Source organism: Ambystoma mexicanum, chromosome 3p (assembly GCF_040938575.1).
Source record: "Ambystoma mexicanum isolate Mex_15411 chromosome 3p, UKY_AmexF1_1, whole genome shotgun sequence".
Lineage (NCBI taxonomy): Eukaryota > Metazoa > Chordata > Amphibia > Caudata > Ambystomatidae > Ambystoma > Ambystoma mexicanum.
The window spans coordinates 432,810,900-432,834,590 of NC_090925.1; the positions used below are offsets into that span (position 1 = coordinate 432,810,900).

Genomic DNA, 23,691 nt, shown 5'->3' on the forward strand with positions numbered 1-23,691 from the left:
ATCAATTTCTACAGCTCTTGGACTTCCCCATGCTGTATGGTAGAAGTGCACAAACAAAGCATTCCCCTTCTGAACATCGACTTCCCACTTCTTTCATATGCTTGTACCAAATGTTGTTTCCCAAATGTGCTGTGCTGTCCAAGTAACCGTTTAGTTCACTGTCGTCTCCATGCATACTTCTCTTGATTCTTAAGGTTTTCTTGTAGTTCGCTTTAACTACATCCCTCAATGCATCTGTATGGCTCCTTCTTGCTGGAGGATTCTCAGGTATCCCGGTCCACGGTGCAGGCCTCCTCATCTGCCATTTGAATAGACAAAAGTCTGGCAGTTCTTTCCTTGTCCTCATGTATCTTTTTCTTTCTGGTTAGAAATGTCTGTATCCAGTCTGGCATTGGTCCAGTATATGGCTGTACTGTGGAACTTGTACTTGTCCCCATCACCGGAACATATATGCTCGGCAATGTTGTCTCTGTGGGTTTATTCTTCAACTCCTCTTGTCTTTTCCTTGCCCTGGCTATGAACGGCCATAATGAATCTGCTATCAGTTATGCTTGTGCAGAGATCTTCTCCGGGTTTGCTCTCGCCATTCTTTGTGTTATTTGTGTGAATGTCAAAAACAGCAATAATTCAGCAAGTCTCTTTACTGTGCATGATCAAAATATATCAGCTCCCAGTCTACGCCTCTGATCTGCCTCATTCCCGAAGACATGCTGTGTCCTTGTCAGTATAACAAAACAAAAAAAATTGAAATCTTTGGCACTGCTTTCTCTATCTGTCCCTCGGCAGAAAGTTTAACATCTTCTCAAATAATTCTGTTGATGGTTAGAAAGTTCCACCTGCATCACGATACCATGCAAGAGCATGCTCATCTGTGTAGAATTAGCTGGGTCCCTGATGGAAGTGAGAACGTCAACATCTACAGGTCTCCCCACAAGCTCTGGAAAATCCTGGATTAGGCGAAAGACGACATTACTCGCCAACCTGCTGGCTTCTGGTGACAGGGACATTTGTCCTGTCTTCCTGAGGTTTGGTACTGTAGGCTTTCACTTCACTGTGATCAGTGTCTGCACTTTCCGTTTGCGTGGAGAGCAATTTGGATCACAATGCAGTTTAGGATTATGCTCAGACGTTCTGTATTTGCTGGATCTCGAAGAAAAGTTAATACATCTGTTGTTCTCCCAACAAGATCTGGACAGTCTTCAATTATGCAAAAGAAGAACAAGTTACTTACCAACAATAACGTTCTTTCAATTGGATGTTCCTCCCACGTATTCCTCATCTTAGATATATCCCTTACCTTCCGCTGCTTCGGAAAAAAAAATGTCTGTCTCTCTCCACCATAGGGCGCTCCTCTCAAGGTCGCGGCATCGATTTCCCTCGTCGGCCTCCGTCGAGCACCGACATCATCCACTGTATAAATGCCTCGAGCACACCCTTTGGCTTCCGTTCTGTTTTTTCGTATATTGTAGTCCATGGATAATAGTTAAAGGGTGTGCCTCTTTTGACCCAAGCCTTAAAAGAATTTACAGTGCAATTCACGTAAACTGTACTGCAGGGTTGGCTGGGAGGGTCAATGAGGAATACGTGGGAGGAACTGCCAATCGAAAGAACATTACAGTTGGTAAGTAACTTGTTCTTCGAATGGATTGTGTCCTCCCACGTATTCCTCATCTTAAATAGACTCCCAAAGCAGTTTTGTCTCAGAGGTGGGAGTACAGAATTTTTCTAATTGTGTACAGAATGGAGTACAGATTTAGCAAACAAACTGCCTTGAGAAGAAGTCGAGTCCAGGGCAGAATGTTTCATAAAGGTATGCATGGATGACCATGTGGCTGCTGCACAAATATCTTGTACAGAGACACCCCTTTTTAGTGCTGTTGAAGTTGCCATTCCCCCTGGTTGAATGAGCTCTCAGTCCATCTGTTGGCTCTTTCACAGCCAATCTATAGCATTCTGTTATAGCCAAAATTATCCATCTAGATAATGTTTGTTTAGTTTCAGCAAGTCCCAATTTGTGGCCAGTGTACCCCACAAAAAAATTTATCACACTGACGTATTTTTGCCAATCTTGAAAAAATAGAAACTAAGAGCTCTTCTGGGGTCTAGTCTATGTAGTCGAGTCGCTCCTCTTCCTTGCTTGCACGCGGAGGGGGGTAAAAAGTAGGCAAAGTTATTTTTTGTGACAGATGAAAATCCTAAACATTTTTGGGCAAAAAAGATGGATTAACTCTAAGAACTCCTTATAAAAGATGGTGTGAGGAGGAACGCTAGAAAGCGCCTGTAACTCACTTACCCTGCGGGCTGATGTCAATGCCACAAGAAGTATTGTTTTTAAAGTAAGGAGCCTTAGCCGACAAGAGTGTAAAGGCTCAAAAGGAATGCTTGTGAGGAATTTCAGAACTAAGTTCAAATCCCACACTGGAACTTGAAAAGGTATTGGTGGAAATACATTATTTAGACCTTTTAAGAATTGAATTATTAAAAGGTATCTTGAAGTAAGATTCTTCCTCTGAAACAAAGGGTGAAAATCTCTTGAATAACTTCCTGAGCTACTTACCACACGTTGGAGACTGTGCTCTGCCTGCTCAGAGCGTCCACTGCTGTGTTTTGCTCTCCGGCTAGATGAATTGCCGATAGAGAGATCCCTTCTTTATTGCCCAGAACCAGAGCTGCATTGCCTCTCTGCACAGTGGTAATGACCCCACTCCTCCTCTTTTGTTGAGGTAGTACATGGCCACCGTGTTGTCTGTCATTATCAGGACATTCTTTCCCCGTACCGAGGGCAGGAAGGCCTTCAGCGCTAGTCTGATCGCCCTCACCTCTAAAAGGTTGATGTGTAGTTTGGACTCCGATGGAGACCAACGACCGCTGATTGTTAGATTGTTGGTATGGGCTCCCCATCCCGTGAGGGAGGCGTCCGTCACTACTGTTATCTCCGGCCATGGTTGCCAAAAAGATTCTCCTCTGAGGATATGTTGTCTGCAAGCCCACCATTGTAGATCCTGTGCTACTTTGGCTGGAACTTGTAAAAGATCTGACATTTCCCCTGAGAATTGGGACCATTGAGTCCTGAGAGCCCATTGAAGGGATCTCATTCTCAATCTGGTTTCGGGCACCAGATAAATGGAGGATGCCATCAGACCGAGCAACCTGAGAAAATCAAAGCCAGAAGATACTGGGCATTCTGGAATTTTGTTACCATCTGCAGAATGTGGTGAGCTCTCTCTTCGGGAGGCGAGGCTTTGTCCGACCAAGTATCCAGGACTGCTCCGATAAACTGGAGTTTCTGTGATGGTATAATGTTTGACTTTTTTAAATTCTGAGAAAACCCTAGCTTGTGAAGGAAGTGACAAATCTTGGACAGACGATCCTGGGCTTGTTCTGGGGAACATGCCCTGATCATCCAATCGTCCAGATAAGGGTAGACATGAATCCCCCCCTCTCCTGAAACTCGCGGCCACCACCGCCTTCAACTTCGTGAAAACTCTTGGGGTGGTGGTTAACCCGAATGGCAGAACTCGAAACTGATAGTGAGAATTGCCAATCGCAAACCTTAGGTACTTTCTGTGCTTGCGATGGATTGGCACATGAAAGTAAGCATCCTGAAGGTCCAATGATACCAACCAATCATGGAGTTGGAGAGCCTAAAGGATCTGAGAAAGCGTGACCATCTTGAACTTGTCCTTCCTTAGGAACTTGTTCAAGTTTCTCAAGTCCAAGATGGGTCTCAGTCCTGCGTCCTTCTTTGGAATGAGGAAATATGGGGAATACCAACCCTTGTTGCTCTACGCTACAGGTACATGTTCTATTACACCTTTCTGTAGCAGGGTTAAGACTTCCTGCATCAGGAGCGGATCTGGATGTTTGACAGTTGTATCCCGGTGGGTGATTCTGAGGTTTCTTTTGAAAAGGAAGGCAGTAACCTTGGGGTACTGTTTCCAGTGCCTAAGCATCTGAAGTAATGCCTCGCCATTCTTCCAGATACTGTGAGATCCTGCCTCCCACTGGGGTCTTGTGGGTCAAATCATCAGAGTAGTTTTGCGGCAGCTGTCCCTTCAGCCGCTGCTGCCGCAAAACCACTCTGGGCAGATCTAGCACCTTTTCCTCGCCCCCGAGGAAACTTGTTTTGACCTCTCTGACTGGCCTGTCCTCTTCCAATTGAGTATTACTCAATTGGAAGAGGACGACCCCTCCAGGAAGATGAGCCTGTGTAGGGGCGCTGTTGAGGTTGTCTTATAGCAGCACTGAGAGATTTAGCGTCCGCTTTGGAGGTCTGCAGCTTCTCCAAACTTTCATCTGCCTTGCTGCCAAACAACCTCGAGCCGTCAAAAGGCATATTAAAAAGTCTGGATTGCACATCTGGCGCAAAACCAGACTTTCTTAGCCATGCAAATGTACGTAGCACCGTGCTAGTTGCCATGGACCTACTGATACAGTCAGCTGTGTCCAAAACTGATTGAAGGCATTCTCCTGAAGACTCCTTTCCATCCCTTATTATGGCAAGAAATCCATCATGTTCTTCACCTTCTGGGATGTGTTCAGCTGCCGCTGACATGCAGTCCCACAGGGTATATGCAAACCTTGTCAAGGTGCAGGTTACATTAGTGGACTTCAAAGCCATACTCCCTGATGTAAAAATCGTCCTAGACCATGCATCAACCTTTTTGTTGTCCCTATCCGGAGGGATTGTGGGGTATGCAGCATTTCTAGTGGAGGTAGCTGCTTGATCTACCAGACTTTCTATAGATGGATGTTTGCTTAAGTATTCGGGATCAGAATGACAGGGTCTATATTTAGATACAAACTTTTTATTAACTGCCAGGATGGCTTCAGGGTGTTCCCATGCAGAATTGACCCTCCTTTGCACGGCAACATGAAATGGGAGAATGGGGTCTTGCTGAGGTGTTCCTGATAGAATATCAGTCATATCATCATCTTGATAGACTGGTGAATTTCTACCCCATCCCATAAATTCAGTGACTCTATTCATTAGTTTTCTGTAGCCCACATCAACATGCTCTGATGCGTCTGGTTTATCAAATTCGTATTGGTCCAGACCATTGCTGTTTGCACCCCCCTCCAGTCTTTACAGTGGGTGTCACAAACTGACAGTGGCTGACCATACCTGGCTCCTCCGATTATGATGTGACGAGAAGAGGTAAGGCTGACCCATATCAGCAAACATTGTGCTCACCAACAACTAAGACTCATTGGAACAGAGGGTGACAGCTCAGGCCCTCCCTGGCGACTGAAAAAAAAAATGGTCAAATCAACTTGAGGAGACACCAAGGATCTAAATCAAGTGGACACCCTGGAACTACAGCAACAAAAACAGAGCCCATTTGATAGTTTTTCTTGCTATAAGAGTTATTCCTTTTAATTATAGTATACACATTTGTAGTTCAATACAGTTGTTTTCAGAATATGAAAGTAGAAAAAAAGAAAGGAAAATCATGACAAAAATAGAAAGTAAAATATTGAAAAACCAGCACCAAGTCACTTATCTAGCAAAGTGGCATCAAACTGTCATACAAAATATTTATTTATTGCTCATCCTCCTAAAAAATGCCTATTCACGTATTCATCACAACATACACCTAGCCCTAATCACAATCATACTGCTGCCCAGTAAATCGGTAAAGTGCACACATTATATTAAAAAGCACAGTATTTCCAAGCACACTGTTTGTTGATAAATGTTACCATTTTAATTTGTCGCCTGCCCTTAAGGATAGTATTAATTTATTTGAATGTATAGCGCACCGTGGCCCTGAGGCATCGTGGCGCTGTTACAGTAAGTTTGCTTAGTACATACATGCGTGTGTCAAAACAATACAGAAACAAGGCAGGAGAGACAGTATACAGGGATGGAGGATGTACGTGCTATTAGTCAGGAGGTACAGCTTCCTGTGGCAGTACAAACATAGTCTCAAATGCGTAGTGAGGACATAGTTGAACAATTTGGTTTTTAACAGTTTGCGGAAGACATTGTAGGATTCTTCATTTCTGAGTGCAGTGGGGAGGGCATTCCAGTTCTTAGGGGCTAGGTGTTGGAAGCTGGATTCTCCTGATTTGACCCTTTTGAAGGAGGGGACATAAATCATGTTGGAGAGATGTGTTCAGATGGGTCTGGATGTTGGATTTGCGAGTGATCCTTTCTGAGAGGTATGGAGGAGGGTTAAGTTATTATTTAGAACGGAAACGTTTTTACTGTGTTATTATAAAATCTGTGCTCATTAGATCTGTACCAAACTTAAGTTTTAACTTAGTTAACATTGGTATATAATTGTTCAGGCTTTCAGTCTGTTTACTTGCCTGCACGCGCTGCCTGGGAGCTAAACTACATATCCCATCAGCCTTGTAGTTTGCTGCCCGCTTATCTGCTTTAACCCGGCGCGAACGTGCCGGTGCAAAGGGGGCAAGCCGGTCTGTGCCGGTCTGGCCGGACGTGTCGGCGTCTCGGGGCAAGTTCTGATTTCTAACATGGAAACACCTCCCTCATCCCTGAACACCACCACTCTTCACACATCATCTTGCAATTTGTCACAGCCTAATACCACTCCTCACTTATCCACACTGAATTTACTAGGCACATTCCCAGAAAACCAGCAATCAGATTCTGCCGCCTCCAAGGCGCTGCCAGATACTTCATTTGTTAGTAATAAAGGAAGGGGCCATATCCTTTCCCATCCCATCGGTTCTTTGAACTGCATGCTACTTAATACCAGATCCCTAGTCAAGCATGCGCATGAAGTTTCTATTTATATTGAGGATAACAACCTCGATATCTGTGCTATTACAGAAACATGGGGTTCTGCCGCCGCAGGACCGTCATTACAGTTTGCCATCCCAGAAGGGTACTGTATGATCAGGCAGGATAGAGTATCAGGAAGAGGAGGTGGGGTGGCCTATATTTTAAATAACTCACTATTAGCCTGGAAAATTAAGAGCCACCTAACGGAAGTAATAGATTTTCTCCACTTAAAAATTGGGATGAATGCCAAAACCACAGTGAATATGGTTCTAATTTATCGGCCTCCATCATGCCCAGGCAATTTGTGCACTGAACTTGCCAGCTATCTTCTTCCACTATTAAAACCCAACTCACGTTTTATTGTTTTAGGAGACTTTAACTATTGGTTGGATCACCCAGAAGATCAGTCGGCATCTGAACTTGCCCAATCCTTTAACAATGTAGGCTTCACTCAAATAGTGCAGGTCCCTACCCACAACCTAGGACATAGCCTCGATTGGGTAGCAGTCATCAACAGTCCTCATCATGACGTATCAGTACTACCATGCCCATGGTCGGATCATGACGCTGTTCATTTCTCAATTACTATTCCATTTGTTACCAAAGTTCAAACAACTAGTTCAATTCCTACTACATATCGTAACATTAAGCCACTAACGACGGTCAAAATAGAAGCCCTTTCCTCTCAAACCTTACTTATCCTAGAGACAGATGATTTTGACACCCTGGCTGAAAAAATCTCCTCCAATCTTAAACTGGTGGCGGATACTCTTGCCCCCATGAAAAACAAAAAGAAAACTCGCTGAAAGAGTACCCACCAATTCCTGGTTCACGCCCGAACTTCAATCCCTTAAAGCTTTGTCCCTTAAACTCTTCTATATCTGGAAAACCATTCAATTACCCATAGCTTTACTCAGCTATAAGGAAGCTGTTAATAACTACAAAAGAGCAATCACTGAAGCAAAGAAAACTTATTTAGACGCCAGAATCTCTCAGGCCGCCTCGAATTCAAAGGAATTATTCAAAATCTTGAAAGAGCAAGAGGTTATCCCAGAACCAGCCTCATCTGTGATTACCAAAAATGACGATTGGTATCTGGACATACAGAATGCCATGGCAAATAAACTGGATGGTATTCGGGATTCTATAGCTGCTAAAAAAAGTGCTTCGGATTTACACGGCACCCATTCAGTTAATAACACCTTTACTAGGGACCCTAATATCCCCATTTTTGATTTTACACCCATATCAGAAGATGAGCTAGTTTCCATCATTAATAAACTCAAGGCAACTAATTGCACGGGGGACCCTTGCGCCTCAACAATTATCAAAACATATCCCCCTACTCCTGTTCAAGCTATTTGTAAATTTGTTAATGCTTCTTTTCAGAATTGTATGGTCTCAGACAATATGAAGAAAGCCTGGGTTACTCCGTTATTAAAAAAACCTAATCTGGATCAAAACGTTCGCACAAATTATAGGCCTATAACCAATACCCCTTTCCTTTTAAAGATTCTGGATTGGGTAGCCTATACTCAAATAGCGCAACACCTCAACTCCCACCCCATTCTCAATCCCTTCCAGTCAGGTTTCAGACAAGGCTTTGGCACTGAGACCTCGCCTCTGGACCGCAAGTCTCAAATACTCCAAAGAATGGATTCCCAAAAAGTCTCACTTCTTATTTCTTTGGACCAATCGGCAGCGTTAGACTTAGTCGATCATGCCATTCTTGCAGATAGGCTTATGTCCGTAGCCAACTGCTCGCAGGCAGCCACCAACTGGCTACTATCTTTCTTATCCAACAGATCTAGCAGGGTATGTGCCAATAATGCCAAAGCGCCGGCAATCCAGATACTGTTTGGAGTGCTGCAAGGCGCCAGTTTGTCGCCGTGCATTTATAACATCTTTATGACTCCCTTTTTTGCCCATCTTGCTCAGGAGAGCATACTCTTTTCCAACTATACCGACGACACCCAATGTGTCATCCCGCTAACAGGCCAGCACGAGGAGGACGAAAAAGAACTTAAATCGTATCTTTGCCATGATAGAACAATGGATGATGCTGAACAATCGTGCACTTAATCGTAGCAAGACAGAACTCATGGTCCTGGGATCGGACAGTTCTGTAGCTAAACTAGACCCAGCGTATAAACAATTCAAGCTGGGAGATGCGTTAATTCCTACTCTTCCCAAGGTCAAGATCCTAGGGGTGATCTTGGATCAATCCCTTAATATGAAAGCCTATGTGGCCAGTACAGTAGCTTCTGCCACCTATTATATTAAACTCTTGTATCATCTGCGACCTCTTATCTCCCAATCCAATGCAGAGACCATTGCCCGAGCCATTATACGCTCTAAACTGGATTACTGTTGCAGTCTACTAGCAGGCTCCAGCAAAAAAAACCATCAACCGCCTCCAGGTGGTACAAAACTGAGCAGTTAGAGTGGTATCCGGCCTTGCTTACAGGGCTCACGTCTTGGAGGCACGGCGAGCGTTGCACTGGCTGCCAGTGGACTCAAGAATCTTCTTCAGACTTATGGTCATCACATTTAAAGGCCTCAGTGGCAAGATGCCCTTCCATCTCCAAAGGTATGTAGGAATAAAATCCTCGGCCACAAATCTTCGATCCAACAACCAGAATCTGCTACATCAGCCCAGAGTGAAAAGCAAAATGCAGTGCTTTTGCGTTTGTGGCGCCGGCTTTGTGGAACACGCTGCCAGATCAATTGAGAAACTCAGCAGCGTTGAGCACTTTTAAGAAGGGCCTTAAAACATTCCTCTTCAAATAGTCATTTTTAGCCTGAGATAGCTCTTCTATAAACTCTTCCTCTTATTCTCTTTTTGTGTCTGTCTGCGACCTCATACCTATGGGTCTACGGTTGCGCATTATAAATATATTAAAGTAAAGTAAGTGAAAGGCACTTGTGTGCGATGTCTCATTTCCGTTGAACGCTGTCGCTGAAGAAGCAGCACTCCCTTCCCTACGGCAGCCAGTGATATAACACAGAGCAGCCAGCAAGACCTGCCCTCAGGATTACAACAGGGGCTCTGCCTCTTTCCCAGGATTTAGAGGACCCTGCCCTACTCTGCCCTCCATCCACCTCAGGGCACCAGCCCCCACAACATCCAGAAGCGCGACAACTTACCACTAGGGCTTTCATCATTAGAGGACGACAAGTTACCACCCACCTCGAAACCGGCATCTTTCTGCCTCCGAACACTATTATCAAAATCAAAAGAGCAACCAGAATCTCAGCCTTTGCCCTAGGATTATCAACAGAGAAACAAACCCAGAGGCCCAGATGAAGGCTTTTCACCAAGGAGCCGAAACGCCTGTTGTTCAAGCATAAGACTTTGCTAAACTATCCACCCAAACTTCTTAGGGGGCGCCTCCACCGGCGTAGACCAGCGGTTTAGTACTCTGTGGGAATATATTTTTAACCCACCATAGAGCTGGCTACTTTAACTAGTACCGGCCCTACAGCTAGCCTAGATCTACTAGATTAGTCTGTATTCTTTACTTTGGTTCTTTCTTTTCCTGAAGACAAGGTGTATGAACACATTTCCACTTTGGATTAATACCAGAGAACATGTATATAGAAATACTGTAGAAACTGTGCAGATTACTGCCCCTATATGTGTGAACACTGTTATTTTGTCTTCCGGTTGTCTCTCTATAAAAATGTAAATATGATGTAATATTTACCTCACAAACAGTACTAACACACCCTTGATTTATGCGTTGTGATGTGGTTTAGTACTGTGCAAAACAATGCAATATTCATACCTTTTTCATTTGTTGAAATATGAATATAATAGGTGTAAATACAGTCAGAGGACTGGACCTGCTATATAAAAGCAGCTCTTTCTGAGCACGAAAGTGGTGTCTCAAGATGTGTGTATGGAATTTAGTTCCAGAGTAAAATAACCCTATTATTGGATACTCAGCTTACTCTTGAAGCATTGTTAATGATAACTGATACAGTATAGTAAACACTCCAACTAAGATGAGGGTATATAACATTTGATATGTGGTTGGAGCCCCCCCCTTTTTGTTCTCTAACTTGTGTGCGATGGCCATTGCTTTAAAGAGGATGCGTTCTCTGATAGGTAACCAGTGAGCGTCTTTCCTGGCCTTGGAGATATGTTCCCTTTTGGGAATGCTCAGTGCTGCTCTGAGGGCATTATTTTGTGTCACTTTGAGCTTGTTGATGTTTTTGGCTGATATGCCAAGCAACAGTGCATTGCAGAAGTTGAGCTTGGTGCGTACTGTGGCTCTAGCAATTTAGAGGCGATTTTTGATGGATAGGAAGGGCTTGACAGCATTGATGATCTTTGTGGTGAGGGCAGCGGAGGAGGCTATTGCATTGACCTGGCGTGTCATGGTCAGGGCGGAGTTGAGGTGGACCCCTAGGATTTTTACTGATGATGAAGTTGTGATTGTGGTGTTGTCAATGTTAAAAGTGCTGTATTGGGGGGGAGAGTTTCTTCAGTGTTTCTTTGGTGCCTACCACAAGGATCTCCGTTTTATCTCCATTGAGACAGAGGCCATTTGCTGCCATCCATGTTCATATAGCTGTGTAAATGTTAGTTAGCGCAATAGCGTCATGTTCGTATATGCCGGTTAGAGGGAGAAGGACTTGGGTATCGTTGGCATAGTTTGTGTAGGCTATATCACGTCAATACAGGTCGTTGAACAGGGGGAGGGTGAAGATGTTATAGAGGGTGGGTGCTGTGCATGAGCCTTGTGGAACACCACAGTTTATGGTAGTAGGAGAGGCAAAGGCGGAGTCTGAGAATACTCTCATGAGTCTCCCTTTTTGGAATGACTCAATCCAGGCTGTGGCTTGTTGAGAGAAGTGGGCCGCATTTATTAGTTGCTTGCCCAGGATATCATGGTCTACAAGATCAGAGGCAGCCGAGAGATCTAGCAGAAGGAGAAGTGCCTGTTTGCCTTTGTCCATAATGCCGCCTAATTGGAATTTAAGATCGAGAAGGGCAGATTCCGTTCCATGGCCTGGGCGGAATCCTGATTGCCTTTTGCTTAGGATTTTGTTTTCTTCCAGAAATTGGTGGATTTGCGTGTATTCCACCTTGTCTAAGATTTTGAGCAAGAATGGGACACAGTTATTGGCTATTTCAGGGTCCAGAGAGTTTTTTTTATTTTTTTTTATTTTTTTAAGCGTGGGGGTGAACCCAAGCTTCTTTAAAGCCTGTCGGGAACCGAGTTGGTTTTGAAGGATACGTTGATTAAAGTTTTTAGAAAGGGGCGAGGGTTTCTGTGCAGTCTTTCATTAGTTTGGCTGGGCAGGCGTCACCTGTGCAGTTGGATGGCTTGATTTTGTTGACGATCTCTAAGACTTCAGTTTCAATGACCTCCCTGAATAAAATGGTTTTATGTTGTTAAGAGTGCTTTTAGTAACTGGGCGGGAGTTGTGTTGGCTTGTTTGGAGGGGTTTTTGTGATGCTCTTCTATTTTCTTTTGCAATAGCTCAATTTTGTTTATTAGAGCTGTCTGCATGCGGGTACACCAGGTTTTGTCTTCGACAATCTCGTGAGTCTTAGTAGCTGGGGTGGCTGGCATTTTGCCATCTTCAAAGAGTGCCTTAGATTCAGAGGTGGCGGTGATGCGTTCGTTTTAGGACGACGATTTGGCTTTAATTATTGCTTTCTTCTATTGGGAGGCTAGGGTCTTATAGGAAGATCAGGTGGATTCTTGTGGCGTTCCTAACCATTTACATAGGGCTTTATGTTTTTGGATACGCAGTTCATTCAGTTCTGCAGAGAACCAGGTATTACAGTGTTTGATTTTTTTTGGCTTTTTTGCTTTGTAGCGGTGCAATCGTGTTGACTGCTGTGATCAAGGTAGCGTTGTAGATGTCTGCCAGAACCGAGGGGCCTGAGGAAGTTGGAAGGTTGAGTAGTAGCGAGTCAAGGTGAGGGAGGATCCTTTCTTTTGTAAGGTTCCGTGCCCTTCTAGCTAGTGCAGGTGGGATGGGGCTGAGATTTTTAGGTGAGCAGGCAACGGTTGGTAGGAAGAAGTGTGTAAGGTGGTGGTCAGACCAAGGTGTAGGAGTGTTGGAGCTGACGTCTATACCACAGTAATGATCTACTCACCAATCAAGGGTGCGTCCTTTGCAGTGGGTAGGGGTGAGTTTTTTTGTAGGAAGGCTAGTATGACGTGGTGAATAAGTGAAGATTCATTATTTAGGAGCATGAGCAATAAATAATAAATATGTTGCATGAGAGTTTGATGGCACTGTGCTAAGTGACTTGGTGCATTTTTAAAAAAGAATTTCAATTTTTTCATTTTTTAAATGTATATTTCTATTTTTGTCATGTTTTCATTTTTTCATTTTCTTTCATATTGTGAAAATAACTGTATTGAACTACAAATGTATATTCTGTAAATAAAATGATTAACTTTTCTAAAAAAAAAAAAAAAAAAAAACTATCAAGTGGGCTCTATGTTTTTGTTGTTGGAAAAACACTGGCGACAGCCTGGCAATCTGGCAGGGCAGGTAGAAGGAGAGCATGCAATGATAGGGTAGTGGTAGGACGAGCCTCCTAATAAACAAAGATCTGCGCCAGGACTTTTGCAGGAGCAAGAAAGTGAGGGGAAACACAGGAGACAGCACAGAAGAACAACTGGGAATCAAGGAAAGAAGGAAGCTCAGAATTAAAGACGCCAAAAACAAAGTACGGATGGAGAATACCAGTAGCATTGGTGTACAAGGAGGAACAAACACAAACCTGCAATGTTATGATGCAATGTTCTGCGGTCCTGCTACCGGCAAGTAAGGTAATGAGCCAGAAGACAGGAAGTACCGTACTGAAAGCCTAGAATGCTGCAGAGCGTAAAATCCAGTGCACGATGGCCCCTCAGCGCTCGTGAATGCTGCACCGAGCCAGAGTACTTCTTCGCGGGAAGTTGGCCTGGAGCCCACAGGGATGAGTCCCTGACGAACAGATCCTTCAATGGTTGAGGCAAGCGCCAAAGGCTTGCACCAAAAGCGTGCCAGAGGCTAAACACAGATTCCACATATAGTGGACCTCGGATGCTCAAAAGACAGAAAAGTGCCTGTAGCAGGGCTAGCATGGAGGAAAAATCCTTTTAAAGCATAAGTGCCAGAGAACATTCAGAAACTATGGGTAAATTGCTGAGAAGAGCCAATCCTGATACAAAGGAATCCAACCCAGTCGGGCAGAGGAAATGGCAGGCGTAGCCAAAGGGCAGAATCTGCAGACGCCTTTGTATTTATAAATAAAGGGTTTGCCTGTGCAAAGGACTCTAGTCTCAATTCTACTTTGAGTTGATAATCTACAGGTATGGAGGAAAATAGAAGGGATGTAGGAAAAAGAGAAGGAATAGGGCAGAGGGAGGTAGGAAGGCGGGTGGCGAGGTTAAAAATTAGGGGTGAAAGTGAAATGAAACATGGTCTACAAGAGAGTTCGATATCAAAGAGCACCACAGGCAAACAAGCTAGAACAGTAAGGTTCCAGGCAAGCCGTTATCTGTATCTTAAAAAAGTGTCTGCATCATAGACTCTTCTCTTCTCTTCACTGTCTCGCCTTAATGGGTACACATTCCTGCAGAGCTTAGAGTTGAGGTAAATAGGGATGTGCCCCTCCTGGTACAAATCTTCCCATGTTCCTTAGTATTCTGACATATCCAAAGCTAAAGACATTCAGATACTTAAGAGTGCACAACCTTTGGAGTGCTATGCAACAGGATGTGAAACTCCATATAGCCCATGGTGACAAGGCCTAAGTGCCAAAGGCCAAGCACTTATCTTAGGCGGCTTGGGTGGCTACGCTGTAGAAGCTCTAGTTGCTTAGGCCCAACAAGAGATGAAGTCACGTTGAGAGCACTGGGGAAGATGGGAAGATACAGGGCAAAAAATCCTGCCAGTTTCACTCCATGCAGGATTCAAAGAAAATATATTGGATGAACCTATTAGCCATATCCCTACCGTCCCCCAAACAGCATGCACATCCAACCTGGCAAAAGCCTGATCCCCATGTCTTTGTTCTCACAAACACTAAAGTCACTCAGTCACTCAGTCACTCAGTCACTCAGTCACTCAGTCACTCAGTCACTCAGTCACTCAGTCACTCAGTCACTCAGTCACTCAGTCACTCAGTCACTCAGTCACTCAGTCACTCAGTCACTCAGTCACTCAGTCACTCAGTCACTCAGTCACTCAGTCACTCGCAGGCATCTCATCAGTCATTATTGCATTTGGATGTTCAACTATTTATTTACGGTCATACAGCAAATTTCTACAGCAAAATCATGAGAACCTCACCTTAATGCTCTTGATGTGGGTTGCAACCTCTGCAACTGGTTTATCAGGAGCTTTGTCCAGCAAATACTCAAGTATTGCATCTTTGTTGTAAAGCCTGCAACATAGGTTCACAGTTACAATGCTTGCAACAAAACTAAACAATTATCCCTTTTATAAGGCAAGTAAAAAGCATAGCATATACCCATACCTGCCCAGTTCACAGGTCACAATTGGCTTCTTTAAAGTTTCCTGACTCAGAGAGCAGTAGTACCACTGCGCAACCAATTCTGCATTTTTATCAACCTAAAGCAAAAATAAAGAGAAGGCTTCTCATTAAATAGGGCTTTAAAAGGCAATATCAAAATCTATACATTTTGCAGTGCTCCATGGTAATATTAAAAACACAGCTTGAAATCAGACACTGCATGAAACCATTTTAAAAAGCAATAGAAGAAAAAATGTAAATTGTTTTAAAAAAATATATATTAATGTATTTATTTGTACATGTATAAAACACGCTAATTATTGAGGCACCTAAGCGCTGGTTGCAAAAACGAAATAATGGGGGGCACACGGTGGGGAAGGGTATGAAGGACGGGAGAGAAGGTGTAACAGTCATAGGCAAAAAGGTCCAGTAGAGAAATTAGTTGAAGAGCCAAGTTTTTAAAGTATATGCTTATGATTGAACTTGTTTTTAAAAACAGTGTCTGATGACACAATCAGAATAGTTCACGAATTCAGAGATGGAATTTTGTAATGTGCGTACATGTTACCTCCAAAAACGGAGAAATGCTGTCTTACCCAACAAACTATTATTTCCTGCCTAGGTGGGTAACCCTAAAGAAGAGGGATTACAGAGAGCAATCCCCAACCACTTTCCCCAGCAGGAAAATGGGAGAGCTTGGCAGCCTAATTACCACGTGACCAAAAAGTGGCAGAATGGGTGTAACACCGAGGCGAGTTTACGGGAGCCATTTGCTGTTCAATCGTTCTCACGTGAAAGTATTCTCTGGCGCACCCTATCCAGGTGGTGGGGAGTGCTCTTCAGGTCTCCAGGCTGAGCTAAATGGGAGCAAACACAAAGGGCACGATAATGTTGACATTGATTGCAGCTCAAGCAGAGTTTGGAGGAAGCTGCATTTGCATGAGACACATGCCCATGCAAATGAGAGCAGCAATGCCGGACAAAAACGAGACGAGATATCAAAACTTAAGATCTCTTAAATCTGTGACAATTCAACAATGAACTCATATCTAATGCCTAGCGAATGCAAGTAGGCGAAATTGCATTGTGTCCAAAATGGGCCTGTAATGCAGCCACTGTGTTGGGACATGTACTTTTGAAAATGGGTAGGTTTAGAACACGCACCTCTGCATGCAAGCTGGAATGATAAAAGGCGGCACCCCGAATTAGTCCCTGGTTTGAGATTGAACACAAGTGTAATATAATGTGCAGCCTGTGAGGGTGTTATGCCCAGCATGTTGTAATGCACCCTCTAAAGAGACACCCAAAACGTCCTCGAAACTAAACTTCCACTCTGTTGTGTGACAACCCTCCTCTCCATTCGTTCCCAAACCATGGCGTCTAGATTTTGCAGCCTCTCAGTCGCACCAGAACAGACGTTAACGGTTGTTACATAGAAGTGCATGCCTGGGTTTTATTGAAACTCTATTACATTCTCTTTAACAATATTATGTATCATACGATTTCAACCACCCATTTTCTCTGCAATAAAGCTAAAAGCCTGGACATGGCGTGGCAGCTCACAGATCTAAATATGTACGCATTCAACTATTCTAATACAAATGGATAAAAGAAAAAGGCAAATCTTACCACTATTGCGATTTTGTATGTTTAAAAATACTTATAACAATGATTACATGGATCAACTATTGAAATTCACACTTTAAAGAGACCAAAACCACCTGCAGTGGTCTAACACTGCAGGCACTGGAAATAACCGTAAACACATACTCTTGAACGATAGGATTAGGGGGAAAGGGTAGCCCTTTCGAAAATATGATAACATTGATTACATATTGGCAGAAATAAATTACCTATAAAGAAGCAAGCAAGTACCATCCTGTGCAATGGTCTCAAAATATTGACTAGCGACGGAATGACCGCTCAAGTATTATTGTTTGCTTGGTTTTCTTTAGGATTTCAAGCAGTCAATACCTGCTCACATTACAAAGAACACACACCATCATATTAAATAAACTCTTTTCTTAATTTCAGCTCCTTCCACAGAGCATGATCAAACATGAGTGCTTTTGCACACTAGTGAAGGAAATACCATGCTGTTAGGCACGCGGTTGTGCTCCAATTACACTTAAATATGTCATGCATTAAAAAGGTGAAGAAGTTTGATGATGTTAAAAAATCTTTGTCCGAAAATAAAATTCCGTTTGCACATGACGCCCAAATGACACTCATGTTGAGGTGTTCAATTAATATTTATCTCCCTATCTTGCAGCTACATTAGTCCATACAGGTTGTATTGGCTCATTGCAAATCCCTTCTAGGTTTCAACATTTAACGTGTAAAGTAGACCCATGCATTTAAAGGAATCACCCAAAAAGCCAGCCAAAAAACGCCTGAATGGGAGATTTGGCCGAATTTCGGCAGTTCGAAAATTCCGAACGGCTGAAAAGTTCGACCAAATCCCCCATTCGGTGCTAAGGGCTGCAGGAGTGTCTGTCCCCTGCACCCTTGTTCACTATATTGTGAGCGGGGGTTGCGTGGGTGTCCGTCCACCGCAGTCTATACCAAAAAGCAACAAAAAAAACAACAAAAAAGACTGGTCCCTGCAGCGCTGGTTCACGATCACAGAAGTGAAAGCAAACAGGCGTTGCAGGGACACAGCAAAGTGTGCCAGCGCAAGGTAAATATAGGGCTGGGTGTGGGTGGGGGTGGGGGGCAAGTCGGAAATATTCAGGGGATAAAAGACCAAAGATTATTTCGGCAAATATTATCTTCATTCTTTTCTCACTCGAACATTTCCGTCATGGGCTTCCAACCCCGATCCTATTTAATATTCGTTTTCCATTTCTGAAACCCTTTCGTTCTGGGTTGCGGATTTTATTTTCATTGGTGACCTTCACCTTATATGCCACCCCCCTCCATCTGCACCCACTTCTTGATGACGCAAGTACAAATTCTGACCCATTAACCTCTCCCTTTCATCCTGTCCCTCTGTCGCACCTTCTAAATCCTGGTCTTAATCCATACTCTCTGTCTCTCTCAATTCCTCTTCCCACTGACCCTCCCTCCCTCCAATGCACTTCCTGCTGGCCCGTCTCCCTTTTTCCGTCAGTTTAGCTCTTCGTCGGATGGGCAGGAACCATCCCCTGCCGCATCACAGCTGATCCGACGTGATTGCCACTATCGCAGCGCCGGTCGCAGAAGGGCCATCCAGGCTGCCCCTTGCAAGGACAGGAGTCCTGCTTCACTGAGGGAGCGTTCGCCTGGTATGCCTGCAAGCCAACTGCAGATACACCGTATTTAACCTAATTTCTACGATATTTGATGTCTCAGACTGCGTGGTGTCGCTAAGATGGCTGCCGCCTGTTGGTGTACGGTCGCCTAGCAACTTGCAGCAAAATTGATTGGCTCGCCGCAGCATTTCTTCTGCGTGGTTCTGCCAGAAGGCATGAGCCGGCTCCCAAATCAAGGCACCCTCTTAAGGCACATAGCCTGTCTGTGCCCGTCATTGCCTTAGGGCCGTGGACTCACCCACTATGCCGAAAATCTGTAAACTCCGGTCCTGAGGTAAGAAGCACTCGTTATCTTCAACGTCCCAAAAACGACTCTCATCCCTCAACAAATATTATCCGTCTGTAGCATCGTGCTCATTGCCATTGATTACTTTGATACTCATTTTCGCTAGAAGCCCAACTATGACTGTCTATTGAACTTGCCATAGACTACCCACACGTTACCTATGCACACGTTATTACTTTGCCCGATACTACAGTTCTACTCTATGCCATCGCCGCACTTTGCGAGTGCGTTTACGTCTCTCCCTCGGCCAACAGCCTGTACAACAGTACCATCCCCCATGTTCTCAGTCCAAGTCAAAAAATTCTGCAAGCTCAGCATGTAATTTTTGTGATTTGGCACGCTGGTTATTGATGTCTCTGCCGCTTCCATTCACAGTCTGCACGCTTCTTTGATGTTCACCGCTGTACCTACCCTATGCATATTACCCGCATCTTGTGTATCCCGATACTGCCGACTACTGTCATAACCGCATATTATATCATCAATCATATTTGCCACATATTTGACATACTTTATCATAGGCATTGAAGGTAACTAGACTGCCTAGCTATTTGCTCTTTCTCTGTTGCACCTACTACTACTCATTCTGCTGCAGCTCTGTAAACTGCTGTACCTAAACCCACGTGTTCCAATTGACCCCCTCAGCACCTACTGCTAAACTACCTTGCCGACACTCTCTCCTAGCGCTCATTATTGTCCGATACTATTCTGTGTTGCTGATGCTTCCTTTTGACACCTATTGTTATATATTACTGTTCCCAGGACCACGTGCATTACTGATCCCTCGCTTGTGTTGCGATGCTGCTTGGCTTCCGCTCTTCTGCTGATACATCTATGCCCTTGCGTAATGATTGCATCTAGCTTGTAAGCAATAGCTCTAGCCAGCCTGCATAGCCTTGCTGACCACCGATACACCTACTACCAATTTACCCCTTCACCAGGGACCATACCTAGCCACCGCCTGTTACACTGAGTTCTCCAGGGTTCCGACTACTCGGGGCCAGCACCTGCAATCCTAGAAGATATCTGATTCCAGTATCCTCGCTTCTCATGGCAACGAGGGGACATCCCACTCTCATTATCTGCCAACTGGTCATTTTGCCACTCACTTTCACACTAATATGTAACTACCTACACACACCACTTTTAACTCCTACTCTCCCCAACTTAAAAAGTTGGTTGCAATCACTGAGTAGCCTACCTTTCACGTCCTCTACCATGCTCACTACACCTCACATACTCAGCATTCCCTACCCTACCACCAGCAGAAACACTAGACTAAGCTCTTGCACTAAAACTTATCCTCATGCCCAACACAAAAACACCCTATTCAAAGACATCACTGCCAAAGAGCAGCAAATCCTAACTCATCCCACATCCCACCGCCAAGCAACATGCTCCCACAGCCTGAAGCTGCCACGATCAAGGGTGCCCTTATCAATGCAAGATCCCTTATTGCCCACGCCCTAGGCATTTCAGACCTTATCACCACAAATAAACTAGACTTCCTGGCAATTACAGAAACTTGGCTCCAACAAGCTGCAGGTCCTGCCCTCATGCTGTCAGTCCCGGACGACAACAACATCTTTACATCAGAACGAACTACTAAGCGAGGAGGCGGTGTGGCCCTCATTGAAAGGAACTCTCTAGCTCTTAGAGAATGTGACACTACCTCCCTCCCCTCGGGAGAACTCCTCTCAATGAAACTTTGACTCTCCCCAGACCGAACACTCCTCATCTATATACCACCTGGCCCCCTCTCCTCCTTTGAGGACGACCTATCCAACCTCCTCACCCAAAACACTAAACCTAACTCACAAATCCTCCTCTTAGGTGACCTGAACCTCGGCCTATACGAAAGCCTGGATAGCAACACACTAGCCATCCAAAATATCATCTCTGAACTAGGATTCTCCCTAAAAATAACAGACCTGACGCACAACAAAAGGTAGAAGATTGGACTGGGTCGCAGAACTTAACTGCAATACCAATCTTCTCATCAACTCCCCATGCGCTTGTGGTGACCATAATGTCATCATCTTTGAAATCTCCGATGGCAAACAGCGCACACCTAAAGACTTCAGGCCCCATCAGCACTAACAAGGAATAATCGCTTAATCTCACTAGAGCAACTATTGCCACTAATTCAACCGATCATCCAACAACACCTGCCTCCAGACACGGACCCCTCCTCTATGGTGGAGCTATATAATCAGAACCTATTAAACGCTCTTGATCACTTAGCCCCGTTTAAACTTAGGAAAGCAAAACCAATAGCTCATCTTAATAAATGGTTTACTACTGAGCTAAAAACTCTACGCAAAGCTAAAAGAGAAGCATAGTCCTCCTGGAAGGAAAAAACCTCCATCCAAAACAAAGATAAATTCGCAAAAGCTTCCTCTATCTACAAATTAGCCATCATGGAGACAAAAAAGGACAACTATAATAATAGTATCTCAAATGCCAAATCCAACAGCAAGGAGCTCTTTTCCACCCTGAAAGAAACGGAATTGGCCATCTCACCCCTGGACGCCTGCAAGAAATGTTCCAACATCTAAAAAGCCTTACTTAACAAAATCGCCCTACTTCAAACCAAAACCGAAGCCAAAAGACATAGCTTATCAGCCACTGCCAAACCTTACAGTCACACCTTAAAACAGACCAATCTAAACAACCAATCAACCTTGCATACCACCCAAAACACAGCCTTTGAATTCTCCCCGGTCACTCCAGCAGATGTCAAAGCCATAATCAAAAGCTTCAAACCATCCAGATGCCAAGGAGATTATCATAAAAGAAGGTGCCAAAGAATTTGCCTCTCATCTCTTTCATAAATGCCTCCTTTGCCTCATGTTCAGTACCCAAAAACCTAAAAGATGCCTGGGTTATGCCACTTATCAAAAAACCCAACCTGGATCCAAACATACCTACGAATTACAGGCCTATAACCACTGTGCCTTTCCTACTAAAAATCTTAGACAAGGCAGTTTATATACAAATGCAGAAACATCTTGAGTCCAACAATCTCTTGGGCCTAAAACAATCGGGTTTCAGACCAGGACACGGGACAGAAACAGCCCTCCTGGATCTGAAAATCCAAATGGACGAAGCAAGAGATTCCGGAAAGCCTGCTCTTCTTTTTACTTGACCTATCGGCTGTGTTTGATCTAGTCGACCACAGCATCCTCACCAATCACCTCACCACAGTCGCATCATTCTCCAGTAAGGCCGCTGCTTGGGTCAACACCTTCCTTGCAGACAGATCCATGCGGGTCTTTCCCTCCTCTGCCTCAGCCGACCCCTCCCCTATCACATGCGGAGTCCCACAAGGCTCTTGCATTTCCCTTACCCTCTACAACATCTTTACGAAGATTCTGTTCGACTAACTAGACTATCAAAGCATCTCATATACTAACTATGCGGATGATACGCAAATATTGATCACGCTTTCAGGCAACTACCAAGCTGACTCCCTACTCCTAAATGACATACGGTAAAATACAAGTCTGGATGGCCAACCATGGCTTTTGTCTCAACAATGACAAAACCGAGATTCTCCTCATTGGCTCCAAATTAAAACTCAATAAGTTAGGCCCAAAATACTCCTCATTCACCATTGATGGCAACCACATCAATGTTGACAAAGAAGCAAAGACACTAGGCTTCTACCTAGACTCAGCACTAACTCTCCAAAAACAAATCAATGCCACCTCATCCTCCACAGCCTACACCACTAAACTAAAAAATGCCTGTAGACCCTTTATAAACGCAGACAGCTGTCTCACTCTAGCAAGAGCCCTCATAATGTCTAAGGTGGACTATTGCAATACCCTCTACCTAGGTACCAGCCAGAGAAACATGCATAAGCTACAAGTAATGCAAAACAATGCTCTGCGAGCAGGCCTCAAGATTCCTTGCTCCAATCACATTTCTCAAACCCGTCGTAATGCCAGTTGGCTTCCTATGCAAGACAGGATAATCTTCAGAACGCTGATGATCACACACAAGTGCTTCAACGCTGCTCCCAAGTACCTCATGAACAAGTTCTCTAGAAAATAATCCTCCAGACCCACTAGAGCCAAGCACTCTCACTGCCTAAACATCCCTAAATTCAAACTTACCAAAGCCGGGGGCTCCAGTTTCCCAGTGCTTGCAGCCACAACCTGGAATAAACTACCCTCTGAATTTAGAACTGACCCAGTATTCCTCTCGTTTCGTAACAAAATCAAAACCTGGCTCTTCTCCCTCTCAAACTGATCACGTTGCCCTCTTATACCTCTAACCACCTCTCCTGCTACCCACTAACAGGACATTAGCTGTACGACCGCAGACTTAACTAATTCTGATCAAACACTAAGATACTGGTGCATCTGTAGATTTTCTATATTATACTGTAAATTGTATGTTATGTTAGCTCTTGTAATCTACTTTAAATTTATGCAATGCTGCCCTGTGTATATTAAATGTTTTGCACGTTGTATTCTGTAACCATGTACCCAAGAAATGCGCCCAGCTACCCTTGGGTTTGGCGCGCTATATAAGCAAATAAAACAAACAAAACAAATCTACCCTTTCCTTTGGCCCTCCAGACATCAGACCCTCCTTCAATCCCTCTGCACAACCCGCTCTCAGTCCTTCTCTCAACTCCTCCACCTTCTGGCTCTCAGTCTCTCCCTCAATCATTTTTCCCTCTGACCCTTCTGCTCTCAGCCCCATCCTCAATCCGCCTTTCCCTCCAGCACTCTCCCTCTATCTCTATCTCAGTCTCAGTCTCCATCTCCATCTCCATCTCCATTTCTGTTTCTCCCCCTCTGAGCCCTCCTTCTCTCCCCTGGCCCCCACCCCTTAGTCTCCCTCTCTCGAT

At 44.3% G+C, this 23,691-nt stretch overlaps 1 protein-coding gene across 1 annotated transcript in view; it reads right to left on the minus strand.

The window, feature by feature from the left end:
* The window catches only part of RTF2 (replication termination factor 2), a 766,115-nt gene that overhangs the window by 632,140 nt on the left and 110,284 nt on the right, over positions 1 to 23,691 (minus strand). The window contains exons 2-3 of the mRNA XM_069651115.1: positions 15,252 to 15,346; positions 15,065 to 15,158 (exon numbers count right to left, since the gene is read on the minus strand). Of these exons, the coding sequence (XP_069507216.1) occupies positions 15,065 to 15,158; positions 15,252 to 15,346 (189 nt within the window). The remainder of the gene's footprint in view (positions 1 to 15,064; positions 15,159 to 15,251; positions 15,347 to 23,691) is intronic.